The following is a 14,995-nucleotide window of genomic DNA, read 5'->3' on the forward strand; positions in this document are numbered from 1 at the left end:
GGAGGCTCTGGGGCAGTGGTTCTCAACCTATTTATCATTTTAGGCCCCATCCAATACTACCTTTATGGCCCTGAGGGTGTTACATGGGCCGCAGCTGTGTGCTGATTGGCTGTAGGTTGAGAACCACTGCTCTAGGGCCTCAGCACAAAGGTTGCCAGACTGGATGAGGCCCTTTGGATGGGTCTTTGAAGGTGACGTAATAAGGAAGCTATTATGTAGGGGGAGAGTAGAGCTTACTGTATGTAGGGTTTCTCCTGAAAGCCTCTGGAGTTTTGTCTTTGGAAGCCTGGAGGGTCAGTCCCCTAGATAGCTAAGAAAAATATTCCATAAGGAAATGTATATACAAATATCCATCAACACACACAGTCAACACCATATCCATTTCTTTATTCCTCCTGGTACCTTGGCATCATCCTCTCTCTTCAGCCTGCTGAATTTTACACCCACACTTAATTGCAAAGTGCAAACCATCTTATTATGCCTGAAAAGCAGATCAACCTGGTACCATTTATGTCGACAGTTAATTGTGCCACAAAATTGGATGCCAGTTTCAGGATCCTTTTACAAAGGTGACCCGTTAGGTGTGACATAACTAAAGTGTTATGTCTATGCAAAGTAATCTGTGGTCTTACTGAGCTAGGGAATACCTTGTGGAAGGGGTTCTTTTGTATGGTGTAATATAACTGATCTCATTTTACCTTAGAATGGCAAGTTTGCATTAAATATTTGTTATCAATGTTTTCCAATCAGTTCTGAGGCCTTTCAGATTTTTACCAAGATGCAAGCCTCATACACCTAGCATCTCTGGAAAAAAAAATCTCCATGTGCAGCCTAGAATTGAACAAACTTTATTGAATTAGTCTGCTGGTTGCCTATTCATGTTTTCTGCTGCCCAGATTGTAAGAGCTCAGTAGGTTTTATTTTCACAAGCAGCAGGTGTCCTCCCAGACAATGCTGGAGAGATTAGTCAAATTCAGAATCAAGAACGTTATGAGTTGTGAATTCCGTTAGCATTTTCTCATTCGTCTTGTGGAATGTTTCACAGTTCTGTTGAGAAAGTGAAGTGAACAATATAATGGGTCGTTTAGCCATTCATGTACTGGGGCTATGGTTACCACAGAACTTGGGTAATGCAATATTTAAAGTGTTTGACAGCAAGAATAAAAAGTGCAGTTTGTGGGTGAAGGTGGAAGTTGCAGAGTATAAAATTATAAAATAAAACAAATGGCCCTTTGGAATAAATTTTGCGTTATCCTTCAGAGAGTGAGGGGAAATTATGAAAAAAAAATGTTCAAGAAACAACTGGAAATAATGTGGTCCTAATAAATGTGGAATTCAGAGCTCCAAGCATCATTCATTTAATCCTCATGGCAAGTGCGATAGTACAACCTATTTTGAGATGGGAAGAGTAGAAATAAAGATGCTAAATTGTGTCACAGAAAGATTACAAAAAGACTTCAAATTGTATTGTGCAGATAACTGTTCTCTCCCCCCTCCTCCCTCCCAAGAAATGTCGATACAAAACATGTATTTCTTTTTTCTCTGTACCTGTAGAGGCATTGGTTTTCTTTGTCCAGGCCCTTTATTAGAAGTATTCAGGTTAAAGTGGCCAGTAATTTTCATGTCTTCTTGCACTGAAGTTTTCAATCATGAGATTAAAAAGTAAATAAGAAGTCAATTCTGGAAATCTGAGTAAACAGTCCAAGGTACCACTGGAGACCATAAACAATCAGTAAAACAAGAATTAAAAGGCAGCAAGTTGGCAGGAATATACTCAAAAATATTATCCTAACATGTTTATACTAAGAAATATAAAAGAAATGTACCCATTACCCAGGTCTCCACATTTGCTACAAATAAAAACACACTTGTATTTTAACTAATCTTTGGCTGTAACAAAACAAAAACAAAAAGACATTCTTCAAATTCTCAACTACTGTAGTAAAACACAGAGGCAACATCCCCAACCAGTAGCCCCAGTTAGAGATATATCAATGGAATGTAATAAGGAAAAGCCAGTGTGGTTTAAAATAGAAAGTCCTACTTCACAACTAGATAATCAGGGAATACGTGGCTGAGTGGAACAGTTGGAACTTGTTCTTAGATTCCTGAGCTCTGATTCCTCAGATTGTTATTCCAGTTTACATTGCCGTCACTCCGTGAAAATGAGTGCATTAGTGAGTCAAGTCTGCTGAAGCAGACTGACCAAACTGTGTATCAGTAAAGGCCTGAATCTCAAGAACTGTGGTCAATTTATGCAGTATAAAGACTTAACAGCCAAAAAAGTTAGCCATTAAGTGTCACTTCCAAAATTAGTACAAGAAGGAAGTGGGGGTGGGTGAGGGGCTGGTTAATCCTGTCCCTTGTACAGCTCAATACTACCCTATTAACTGCTAGTACAGTGATTCCAGCAGTGTGTGAGGACTCCAGTTTAGTCCTTGTAAGTCTGTGTCCCTATATAAGGTCAAGTCCAAACTTTGCCCCCATAAAGGTTCAGTTGCCTCCCACGTGGCTAGGAATGGCACTGTGGTGCCCTACCTCAGTTTCCCCTCTTCGGGGCTCTGTAAATAAACTCCACCAGTCCAGAGTCCTTAAAACATTTCCCTTATTTATGTATTCATTTATATATTATTCATAACAACGTTTAGTCATGGGGCTTCTCCCCTTCACCTGGAAAAGAGTCCTTTTCTCTCCTGGGCCCCTCCCCAGCCTTTCCACCTGGAGTCTTTTTCCCCCCGGCGTCTCAGTCAATCCTGGGGCTTCTCCCCTTTTCCCAGGAGAGGATCCAAGCCTTCCAGTTTCACTCTGGTTCTACCCTGCTTTTGGCAGGCCGCTCCCGGCCTTACCTGGCTGGAGTCTTTTAGTCCCAGAAGTCTGAGAGTCTCCTGCAGTCTTCTGTTTTCCGCATCCTAAAGGAGCCACCTAGCCCTCTGCCAGAGCTTCCTTTTCAAGTTTGTTTCTAGCCCTCACCTGAGACACTGGTGCGCTCACCCCTCCATCATTCCCCAGCCTTCAGCCCTCTCTTGCTCAGAGAGCAAGGGCAACTCATCCAGTGTGGCTGTACCATCCTAAGTCCTGCCCACTGGGGCGGACACCAGGCTCAGCGGCAGCTGTCCCTGGTTGCACTAGTCCGGGAGCATGCAAAACGCTAAGGCTGGTGCTTGCCCCAGTGGGCGGGGCTGGGGGCGGTATAGCTATGCTGAAGGAGCTGCCCACGTGGGATGCTGGCTCTTGCGAGTGGTGGCCAGATGTGTGGCTGCTTTTACTGCTGCTGTTCCCGGTAGAGCCCTGCCGTGGATATAAATTTGGTATCCATGCAGGGCTCTACTGGTAATAGATGTCTGTCTGACTACACTTTGGCCACCACTAGATAAGATATTTGGGTCCAAAAAACTTACTTTGAAATCACACAACTTCATTAACCTACATTACTGTTGGAAGCAATGGTGTAGTCCAAGTTCAAAAGTTGGCCTAGCAGTTGATTATTAAAGAGAATCCGAAAAAAGTGAAGAGCAGTTCTGGAAGCACATTTAAAAGAGTTTATAAATAATTTTGAAGTTTTAGCAGCATCTCAACAACAAGGAATAGAGTTTATATTTATGCAAATTAAACACACATGGTGTTCTTAAAGTATGTTGCCTCTTAGAGTTTTAAAAAAAAATGAAATAATTCTGAAGAGAAAACATGTCACTGTTTGAAGTTATGACTTTCCCTTGCAAACTGTCCTACATTTTGTTTTGGAAATGAGAGGCCTTTGTATTTAAGCTCAAGTAGATATTGAGTAGGCCTCAACAGACCTATCTTTTTACATTGCTGTAGCTTTTTTCCCCTCAGTACCATGATGTCTCCTTCTCTTTTTCCTCTGCCTTCTCTGGCCCTAGAGAGAGAAGCAGATAGGAAAGAAAAGCCACATTTTGCATTCTACACAGTGCAATACTGTCTCCCACCCCTCTACCAGTATTCTAGAGAGGGCAGTGGTCTGATATCATTGCTAGAAAGACAAGTGAGGTACTGAGGAGCAGGGCCGGTGCTTCCACTAGGTGACCTTAGGCGGTCGCCTAGGGCGGCAGGATGTGGGGGGCGGCATTTCGCCGCCCTCTGCGGAATTTTGTTGGCGGGGGCTTCTTCCGCTCCGGGTCTTCGGTGGAAATTTGGCGGCGGGTCCACTTGCTCCGGGACCTGCCACCAAAGTGCCCCAAAGACCCGGAGCGGAAGGACCCCCGCCGCTGAGAACACAGCTTTAAAGGAGGAGCTGCCGCCGATTACTGTGGAGGAACGCTGCCGCCTAGGGCGGCAAAAACCCTGGCACCGCTCCTGCTGAGGAGCTGCCTCTTCTGCTTGCGCCCACTCACTAATGACTGTTGCATTTAAGCCCTGAAAGAGAGGATAGCAGAGGAGAGGTTAGAGATGGTACAAACAGGAAGAGAAGGCAGATACTATGCAGGTGGAATAGCACCCTCTGCAACAGGGAACACATTTATGTAAGAAAACACATCCCTGATGACAGTAGGGTTACCATATTTCAGCAAGCAAAAAAGAGGACGGGAGGAGCCCCGCCCTAGCCCCGCCCCTGCCCCTCCCACTTCCCGCCCCCCCCGAACCCCCAACCCTCCTCCCGTTCCTTGTCCCCTGACTGCCCCCTCCTGGGACCCCTGCCCCTAACTGCCCCCCAGGACTCCACTCCCTATCTAAGCCTCCCTGCCTCTTGTCCCCTGACTGCCCCAACCCTTATCCACACCCCCACCCCCAGACAGACCCCTGGGACTCCCACTCCCCATCCAACCACTCCCCACCCCCTGACAGCCCCCCCCCAGAACTCCCAACCCATCTAAACCCCTCTGCTCCCTGTCCCCTGACTGCTCCGATCCCTCTCCCCACTCCTGCCCCCTGACAGCCCCCCCAGAACTCCCAACCCATCTAAACCCCTCTGCTCCCTGTCCCCTGACTGCTCCGATCCCTCTCCGCACTCCTGCCCCCTGACAGCCCCCCCCAGAACTCCCAACCCATCTAAACCCCTCTGCTCCCTGTCCCCTGACTGCTCTGATCCCTCTCCCCACTCCTGCCCCCTGACAGCTCCCCCCCAGAACTCTCAGCCCCCCACCCCGCTCCTTGTCCCCTGACTGCCCCCTCCTGGGACCCCTGCTCCTAACTGCCCTCCAGAACCCCACCCCCTACCTAAGATTCCCTGTTCCTTGTCCCCTAACTGCCCCCTCCTAAGACCCCCCCAACTGCCCCCCAGGACCCTACCCCCTACCTGTACCCTGACTGCCCAAAACTTTCTCCACTCCCCCCAAAAAGCCCCCCCCCGTTTCTTGACTGCCACCTCCAGAACCTTCCTGCCCCCTGGCCCCCTTACCCTGCTGCTCAGAACAGGGTGTTGGGCTCTGTGCGAGCCGGACACGTGGCTGAGCTCCCCAGCACAACAAAACCGGGTCCCTGGCCCTGCACAACAAAACCCGGTCCCTGGCTCGGACCGGACTGCAGGGGAGAGCTGCCCTTGTATCAGCACAAAGTGCTCTCGCTCCCGTTTTGCTACGCTGCATGGCAGAAACCGCTCCCAGTTGCAAAAGGGGAGGGCTGCACTTTGTGCTGATACACTTGCTCAGAATGCAGGGCGGATCCGGCTCCTCTACAGCTGCTCCGGAGTCCAGCCCGGGACTTCCCTGCAGCCCTCCCAGCTGCTCGGTCTGCTCTGCCTGGGGGGGAAATCCCGGACATTGTGAGTGCTTTACAAATTCCCCCCGGACGCTATTTTTAGTACAAAAAGGAGGACATGTCCGGGTAAATCCGGACGAATGGTAACCCTAGATGACAGCCTAGTCAAACCTGCAGGACAAACCTACTGCTAAGTAGGATCATGGGACCCAAATGGCAGATTGTCTTATGCTCTATAAGAAAGCAAGGCTGATGACGTGTTGGGTAAATATGCATGAAAAGATCAGGATTAGTCTATACCTGTTTTAGCATCTGTCTCCAATGCAGTTCCGGTCTGTGGATATTAGCCTTTTAAGGTTTTTTGACTTGTTTTGCAGAGAGATGGGAAAGGCCTAGCAGGCCATCCAGTCTATCTGCCTGCCTAAACTGTTAGTATATCCCCTGTTAGCCATCAGTTAGCCAAGCTATATGTACTTAACTCTTTTACTCTTTCTTCTTAAGTCCTTTCCTCCAGCCCCCTAATTATTTTGTTGCGGTTCTCTGAACTCCCTCCAGATTCAGTATTTTCCTAGTAGACTGCTGTCCAGTACTGTGGCACCTTTGAGACCAAAGGTGCCACAGGACCCTCTGTTGCTTTTTACAGATTCAGACTAACACGGCTACCCCTCTGATACTGTCCAGTAATGTGTACCAATTCCATGTACAGTAACTAGAGTGATGTAGAAAAGGATAATTGTGCCATCCTGTCCCAAGATGTGATGCGTCTGCAGCTCAAAATTGTATTCACTTTTTTGCTGCTGTATCCCATTCTATTATATTCTATTTGGGGGATTATAATGTGCCCATCACCATGATATCTAAACATTGGGGTGATGCGTTAAGCAACATTACTAATGTGTCTCATGCAGCACCTTCTGCCTAGGGGGAATATATATTTTGTGGTTGTTATCAGATGCTGTTATTTGTGAAAGCTAGGCTGAAGAAATGTGTATTGCAAACTCATGTCTAATTTGGGGTCCACTATTACATCTATCTTTTTCGGGATCAGTGCTTTCCAGATTTGTCCCTTCCACTGGCCATCTGATTTTTGGGTAATTTCCCCTTGCATGTCTTAGATTGCATTTTTTCTGAGCTGAATCTCATTTTATTAATTTCAGCCCATGTTTTTATTCTCTCTCAGTCCATTGCATTTTTTCCCTGTTTGCATTGGTTTTTGCAACTCCAAATTTTAAAACAATTTACTGAGGGTTGTGATGGATTCTCCATCACTGCCAGTTTTAAAACCCAATATTGGATGTTTTCCTAAAAGATCGACTCTAGGAATTAATATAGTGAAGTTCTATGGCCTGTGTTATAGAGCAGGTCAGACTAGATGATCACAGTGGTCCCTTCTGGCTTTTGAAACTAAGAATCTATTGGAAAAAAAAAAGATTTAACCTGAAATTTTAATTTAACATGTTGTTTAGTGTCACTTCTGGATAATTAATGAAAATATTGAATGAAATAGGACCTTATACAGCTCTTTACAGTATCACATCTAGATACTTTCTCAAAACTAGATACTTGGCCTTTTATCATTATCATTTGTCTTCAGCCAAATTTCAAATTATGTGATAGTGTTCATATCCAAGTGAGACTCTGTATCAAATGCTTTACTGAAATCTAAATACATTACATTTACCTCTTTTCCTTCATCCCCAAATTTTGAAATGCTATCTGAAAAAGCAGTCAATTTTATCTAACTAGTTCGGTTCTTTAGAAACACGTGCTTCATATTGATCGTGGTTCCATTATCTTCAGATTTTTAGCCTGGTTTCGGAGGCTTTCCCTCATTTTACAAGAAACCCTGTGAGTTAAAACAGATGTACAACCCGTTCTGAATATTGGTTTGGTAGGGAGCAGAATACAAACATTTCTTGTAACAGTTATGCCTGCGTTGCACTGACTAAAGCAATATTTTAACCAGTGATTTAAGGAAATAGTACCCTGTTTCAGTTGGGGTAGGGGGGCTGGGGACCAGGCAAAAATATTAAATTTTTGTTTTACAGCTGTTACTAGATCAAATACTGTCTTCTATATACCTATGTACAGAGGAAGAATAGACCATGACTCACTTCTGATTGGTTACGTGTGTTTGCAGGGTTGCAGTTTAATCTGAATGTTAGTAGCCGAAGAGCCAGTGAGAAGTAGTCTGGGGATTAGAACAGTGTCACAGCTGTGTTTTGCTTTGCACTGACCTGAAGTATCTCTTGGACATGCATGTGAATAGTGGCAAAACATTGTCTATATATGGCATAGATTTTGGCTTATGGAAATGCTCCTGAGCCAACCTGTTAAAGTTACTGCTGGTATTTTGCCTAACGTATCCATCCATCCTGCATATTGAGGACATCCCTTATGTGATGTTGAATCTCAGTTAAATTGTATCCAAAAAGAAGCTACAAAGACCAGTTAAATACTATGCTTTGTAATCATCTTGCAAAGGATCATACGTTATAAAGCAGTGTGGGCTGGCATGCCTTGTTTTACCTCTGCATAATAAACCTCTGGAACTCATTGCTACAACATAGTATTGAGGCCAAGACAAAGTAGCATTTTAAAAAGATTGACAGTTATATGAATAGTAACATTCACAGTTTTATTAGTTAGTATTTAAATGGATGAGTGATATGAACCTTCCTGCTTCCAGGCACAGACCAATCACTAGCTGCCTGGAATCAGAAAGAAATTTCACCAATGGGTAGAGTATTCTGTAATCGTCCATTATGGGTTTTATTGTTATTTTTGTTTTGTTTTTGCATCATCTTCTTAAGCTGCTTTTACCAGTCAATGCCAGAGAAAGGATTCTGGATCAGATGAGCCACAGCTATGATGCGATATGCCAGTTACTAGGGTCCTAAAAATAAGCTTTGTCCTGGATTTTTCATAGTTATACTTTATTTTCAGGCTTAAAAAATAATCAGACTCCTCCTTTCTGGTTCTCTCTCTTATAAACACCTTTTCTTTTTCTGTATCGCCTTTTGTGGTCTTTTTGCTCCTCGCCTGTGCACTTTCCTGATCGCCTCTCCCATGACAATGCCGAATAAGCAGGTCTGCTCTGATTGCCAGTGATTGATGGCAAGAGTGGCTTCCTGGAGTACTGAAATTTTCATGTCAAGCAAAGTGCCTTCTTCTGAATGGGCTTCTATTCTAAGGCTGGTGGGCACTGAACTGTGGGTCCAGCTGAGCTGACCTAGTTTGCAGGATTTTAGAGACATCTTATGAGTTAGTGGGATTCTTTTAGTGAAAATATGAATAATTGGAATGTTTAGGAGAAGCTCTTCAGTGGTGTTTTGGAGCTATGACCCTTTACAGCAGCTGAGGATCAGCCCCTCGGAGTCTTCTCTTTACCTCCTGGTGTACCATTCTGTATGCCAAAGAACACTTCCTACCCGAGGTGCTGACTTAACTGTGCATTAGTTAGTGTATAAATGATTTAATGTATTTCTTCATTCTGCACTGCATTTCTCACCCAGACAATCCTCTTTCCCTGGTAGCTAAGCTGCACTAGTGTGGATAGAAAGATCAACAGCCTATACCAGAGCTCCCATCCCTGAATCTGTACCATTTGTTGTTAGGTGGTTTGGAAGAGCTACCTTTTCCCCTTGTTCCCAGGCTCCCTGTGCTTTCCCAAGTCGAATCCTACATTGAGTATATCACTACTCCAATGCTAGTTCAACTCCATAACCTTTGCTGGCATAACCAGGTGTACAACTTGTGCCAAGGTGAGATCAAGTCCAAGAAGTATCAGACAAGCACAGAGCTTCAGAGTAGTAATGGGCTTCTACCCCATGTGTCCATTTAGCATCCTAATCCATTTCAGATTCAGTGGCAGCCAGTGTTTCCCAACTCCACAGTCCCATTGAGCAACAGTTCCACAGTCTGTCTTGAACCCCTTACTTACTGTATGTTGCGTTCAACCTGGCCATTAGGCTGGTGCAGTCTCTATTGTTTATCGCTACAATTGAATGTTTTATTATTTACTTTCATTTATTATTTAGCATGTTGGTCAAAGGACTTCACCATTTGGAAGCCTAAGATCTAGTTCACAAATATTTAACAGATGTGCTTTGAAAATAACACAGATGTGCAGTGTCAAATTACATTCCTGCAGCAGTGTCTTTGTTTCAAATTATACATTTAGCTGGTTGTGTTGTTCATGTGCTTTCAGAAGGCCTTCCTTCCCTATAACACAGGAAAAACAAGTTTTTTGCAGACTTTATCCCTTTGAGAATTTGAAAGAAAAATTATCTTAACAGAGTGAGCATTCAACCTTTATAAGATTGCAAATCTATGGGTTATTTTTAACCTAATTACACTGAATTAACAAAAGCTTAAGACTTTTTGCCTGAATTAAAGTTGAGGCTAAATAGACTTTATTTGCAATGAAACTTCAGCCTAAAACATACTTTTTACATTGTGCAAGTTTAGAATAATGCCTATGGCGCCAATGTTATATTAAACAGTGCTTGATTTTCTAAAACATTGGCTTTTATGAGTTGATGTGAGAGGATATGCAACTATAGAATAGCTCACTCATTCCCCATCTTCACTACTCCCCCAGTTATGGTGATCACTTTGGATTGTTGACATTTTAGATGGAACATGGTCCCCTTACACTTGCCTAACAGTGGCTCATTAACTCCATGTTAATTGAAACTGAAAGTTTGTCAGATGACTCAATTCTGTTACATGTTAAATGGATTCAGTGAAGTAAGCATTACTGCTGTGATGAAAACCTCTGTGGAATTGATTGTGAACTGATTTGGAGGGATTCAAAGACTTTATCAGTAGCTCTTAAAGATAAGCATTTTGAGAACTATTGGAGTTTAGGAACATTCTAAGTAATCTAATCATGCTGTTTTCCCCCTGAACTTCTATAAAATCTACCAACTATGTTCCATTTCTGAACTATATCTTAGATAAAATATTACTTTCGTTGCATGTCTGAGGATGGGAGGAAGAATGGAAAAAAGGAAAGAGAAAACAGAAAATTGAAAATCTTGTTTTAGTTAGGTATTTTAGGCATCCATACCGATCAGCAAATTCAGCAGTCACAAGCATACCTAAAATTCAACACAAACATAAAACTATGTTAAAATAAAGTTGCATTTGCTTTTAAACTGACAAAACCCAGGAAATTCAGAATGTAGGCTGTCTTTACCTCATCCCATTATACCTGGGTATTGCAAAGGTCTCTGTTAAGAGAAGGATTTATGGTATATGCCCTATGTGCTGCAGTACTTATATAAGACCTTTATATGCTAGGTTTCAGTGTGGAGCCGATTTTTATGGCTGAGTTATAAACCCTTTGAAAATAGAGGCTTGTAATGGAAACAGTGACAGACCTTTAACTAGTTCAGTCTTATCTGGCTCCATTATCTTTATTTTTGTTAAAGCATTAAATGGCTGCATATTTGTTTATCTTTCTCTCACTCTCTGAATTTTAACAAGTTTGGATTATCAAATTGTTCTTCCTTTTAAAATGTCATGAACATGCATCATTAGATAGTTTATCCAAACTTCAGAGTGATGCTTTCAAAGTAAATTGAGCTATTGTGTCTTATTACAATGATTTTCTTGGTTTTATAATACATTTAGTTTATAGGACACTTAATAACAGAATAACTGCCTCAAGTTTGCTTCCCCCTGCTCCCCCATCTTTCTCTGTCTCTCTGTGTCTGTGTATCTTATTTTAATCTTGAATTTGATTTCTTGGTTTTGACATAAGTTGGTAATTTTTGTTTTTTGATTGTCCTGTTCAGGTAAAAAGCCATACCACTGCAGTTTTTCCGAAGAGGGGGCAATGGTAACATCTCAGGTAGAAGAGCTTCCTAAATTTGGAAGTGACAATGCCAGAGAAAAAGATGTCAATGAATCTAAACCAGAGCTATCAACTTTGGTATCTACCCTGGAAAACAATATCAAACGGCCTTTTTCAAAGTATGAAGCTCAGAGAAATTCTTCAGACTTAAAGATGCCAGCATTTCAACCTAGACAAGAGCTTCCTTGCTCCAGTAGTACTGCTGACTTTGCTTCAGGAGTGGGCCAGACATCTTTAGATGCGGTAGTAGACTTGAAAACCTCATTGGAAAAGCAGGCTGGTCACCCTAAAGAAAATTTCTCAGACTTGTGCAGGGAGCACCCTGTTCTCGAAAAAGGGAGAGAGGCACAAGAAATGGTTCCACTAGATTTAAGTGAAAAATCAACGAGGGCTGATTCATGCCATAAGGGTTTTACCTCATCTTTGCAGGCTGATTTGATTGTCCACCCATGTCCTTACTGCAATCATAAGACCTATTACCCTGAAGTCCTGTGGATGCACAAAAAAATTTGGCACAAAGTCAGCTGTAACTCGATGGCTCCACCATGGATTCAACAAAATGGATTCAAGAGTATAAAAAACAACTTGGTTTTTCTGGCAAGAAGTGGACGCACTGGTCCTCCTCCATCCCTTGGTGGTAAAGAATGCCCACCTTTGCCTGTTGCCAGGTTTACACGCACTCAAGTTCCAAGTGCGTTGCCAGGATCCAAAAGCAATTCTTCCCCTGTTGGGATGACTACAAAGCCTGGTAGTATGCATCAGTCTAAGGACAGCCATTCGTTTGGCCACTGTGGTTCACGGTCGTCAGGTCTTGATGGGTACAGGCAGCCCAAATCAAACCATACCCAGGAGCAGCACAGCATAGCAGCACAACAACCTCAGCTTAAAGCTAAATATGAAGTAAACTCCAAACTGATGCAAGCGGGAAGCTTTAGCAGAAGCCTAACACCCACCCAGACAGTCGTATCAAGGCCCACCTCACAGCCTGCCAACAGTAAACAGGTAGAGAAGTATATGATTCCCCAAGGAAGTGCTGGTTTTCACCCTTCAAGTAAGCACTGTGCATCTGACCCAACAAAAGCCAAATTCAACCCACCGCCTCAGTATCACCCTCTGTGTAAAACTGAGCAGTACACTAAACATGAAGATCAGTCAGTGCCTCAATGGGAATCTCACACCAAGGCTGGGAATGAGATGAGGACATTGGCAAACTGCACAACAGGAACAAGAGCGAGTCCACTAATGCAGCCTCAGCCTAGCACAGCAGGAGCTTCTCCAGCTTTACACTCCATCAAACAAGAACCAGCATCAGAGGGGCACGAGAAACGTTTGGACATTTTTTTTAAGACCTACATTCCAAAGGACCTTGCTTCATTGTACCAAACCTGGGGTGCCAATAGCCCTGTGCTGGATCATGCAGGTAAGGCTTCTACATGCTTTTTGTTTTGGTTAATTATATTGTTTTCCCATTTTGTCCTTCTACTTGTCCTTCAGGCTACGTCTACGCTATGAGCTTAGGGTTGTGATGCTAGCTCTCCTCTGAGCAAGCATGTTAAAAATAGTAGTGTAGCTGCTGTAGCACAGGCAGTGGCAGTGGTGGTACATGCTAGCGGGCCTGATTACATGCCCCGGTGGTTCAGGCAGGTTTGTACTGGAGTAGCTAGCATGGTGCTGCCACTGCACTGCAGCTGCACTACTGTTTATACTTGTGCTAGCTCAGTGAGAGCTATCACGAGAATGTGTACACAAGTTGGGAATCACACCCCTCGCTCGTAGTGTACATGTAGACATAATTGATAAGAACTCTGTTACTCAGAATATTAGCAATGTTGAGTGGGTTTGAGTAGATTTCCTCAGGTACAGTAGTATGGTAGATTCCCCTCCCACACACTGTGTGACATTTCTATCACAGGTCAAATGTATTTGTTTCCTCGTAGAGTGTTACTAGTCCTTTGTCCCGCTGTTTCAAGTAGGCTAGAGTTACACAGATGTTCTGTCACACTAAGATCCTAGTGATCCGCTGGTCCTGGCACAGATCATAACTTTTTCACTTTGGGCAAAATAAACATTCTCTAGGGCTTAATTCCTGATGCTATTTTGGCTATCTTGTTCAGTTTCCTCTACACATAGTTTTTCCAGGAACAGACAGACATACTTACACATCTTTCTAAACAAAGAATCCTAAGATCTTCATTGTCCATATCTTTCAAAAGTAGACAGTCACTTGGAAAATATTACTATCTTGGGCTGTTTGTATGTGTCTAATTTTACAAAAATGTATCTGTCAATTTACTTTGACAGGAAAAGCATATGTATAAATAGCCAATTTAAAGTTCAGAGGCTAATTTGTTTTAATGTAGTTTTACAAGCAGCATTCAAAAAAGTACCGTGAATTTCCTTCCATCTGTCTCTACCCTTCCCCACCCCTCCAAAAAAACCACCTTTTTGGTTTTGAAACTAATCACCACCGTCTCTCTCTGACTTCCTGCCAGATTTTGCGTCTGTGGAAACTGAAGATTTACTCTTGGGGGGGGAAAAAACCCCCTGGGAGCAAGCGTTTTTATAAATTTAAGATTGTTTTTTTCACTTTTCTTTCAGTAGGATCTGTGCCACATGAATCTTTCTATAATGAATGTAACTCAAACAGAACCCCTTTTGTCAGATCTTTACTATAGGAGCTCAAAATTTTCATTCACAGAGCTGAAAGGCGCTGGGGAGTGTAATGCTTTCTGTTTTGTCAAGATAGAGTTGCTAGATTTTAAAAATGTAAAACCCAGACAGTTGTAGCTAGGGAAGAGGACAGCATAGAGACGGTTTTGGTGGAATGCCTGGAAGGTGTGTGCATGATGATTTTAGCAGTCATGGTGTGGCTAGGGAAAGAAGACCCATACTGCTGGGTTACAGGCTTGCTGGGAGGTTTTTTGGGAGGCAGGATGGCAACATGAGTCTGCTCAAGAAATGGTCCTAGACATGCACATCTTGACCAGCCTGTTGTCTGTTTTGCTTACTAGTGTCATAAAACACTTTGAGATGTATGTATGAAAAGTGCTAGATAAGAGCTGGGTGGTGGTGGTGTTCTTCTTGACTGGTTGATGTTTCCTTCAGTTGGCCCCAGAGTGTAAAAAGGTTTACAAAAGCTAGCACTAAGCACCTGCTCTTGTAAAGCAGGAGGGGAACAGGGACATTCCCCGTTTCCAGGAACACATTGTCACAGTAGCTTGTTCGTGTGTCATCTGTGCTCAATTTGTTGGTTAACTACAGGCTATTTTTCATTTGGCCCTCTCTGCTCATAGGGACATTTTCTAAAAAATTTCCACTGCTGCTAATGTTAGTTCAGTTCTGCCAATGTTAGCAACTTTGGTACCTTACCTCCTGGTGACATTATTTAGTCATGTAAGCCTGCCTGGAATAGATCTGATTGACACAATGAGCTCTCTCCCAACTATGCTAGCCAAGATGGAGAGGAACAGGAGGAGC

At 43.3% G+C, this 14,995-nt stretch overlaps 1 protein-coding gene across 14 annotated transcripts in view; it reads left to right on the forward strand.

Annotated features, from left to right (window-relative positions):
- The window catches only part of ZNF516 (zinc finger protein 516), a 135,611-nt gene that overhangs the window by 104,705 nt on the left and 15,911 nt on the right, over window positions 1-14,995 (forward strand). For all 14 annotated transcript variants that reach the window (XM_042860440.2, XM_065585150.1, XM_042860435.2 and 11 more), the window contains one exon: window positions 11,460-12,938. In XM_042860440.2, coding sequence (XP_042716374.1) covers window positions 11,460-12,938 — 1,479 coding nt within the window. The remainder of the gene's footprint in view (window positions 1-11,459; window positions 12,939-14,995) is intronic.

Source organism: Chrysemys picta, chromosome 2, assembly GCF_011386835.1.
Source record: "Chrysemys picta bellii isolate R12L10 chromosome 2, ASM1138683v2, whole genome shotgun sequence".
Taxonomy (NCBI): Eukaryota; Metazoa; Chordata; order Testudines; family Emydidae; genus Chrysemys; species Chrysemys picta.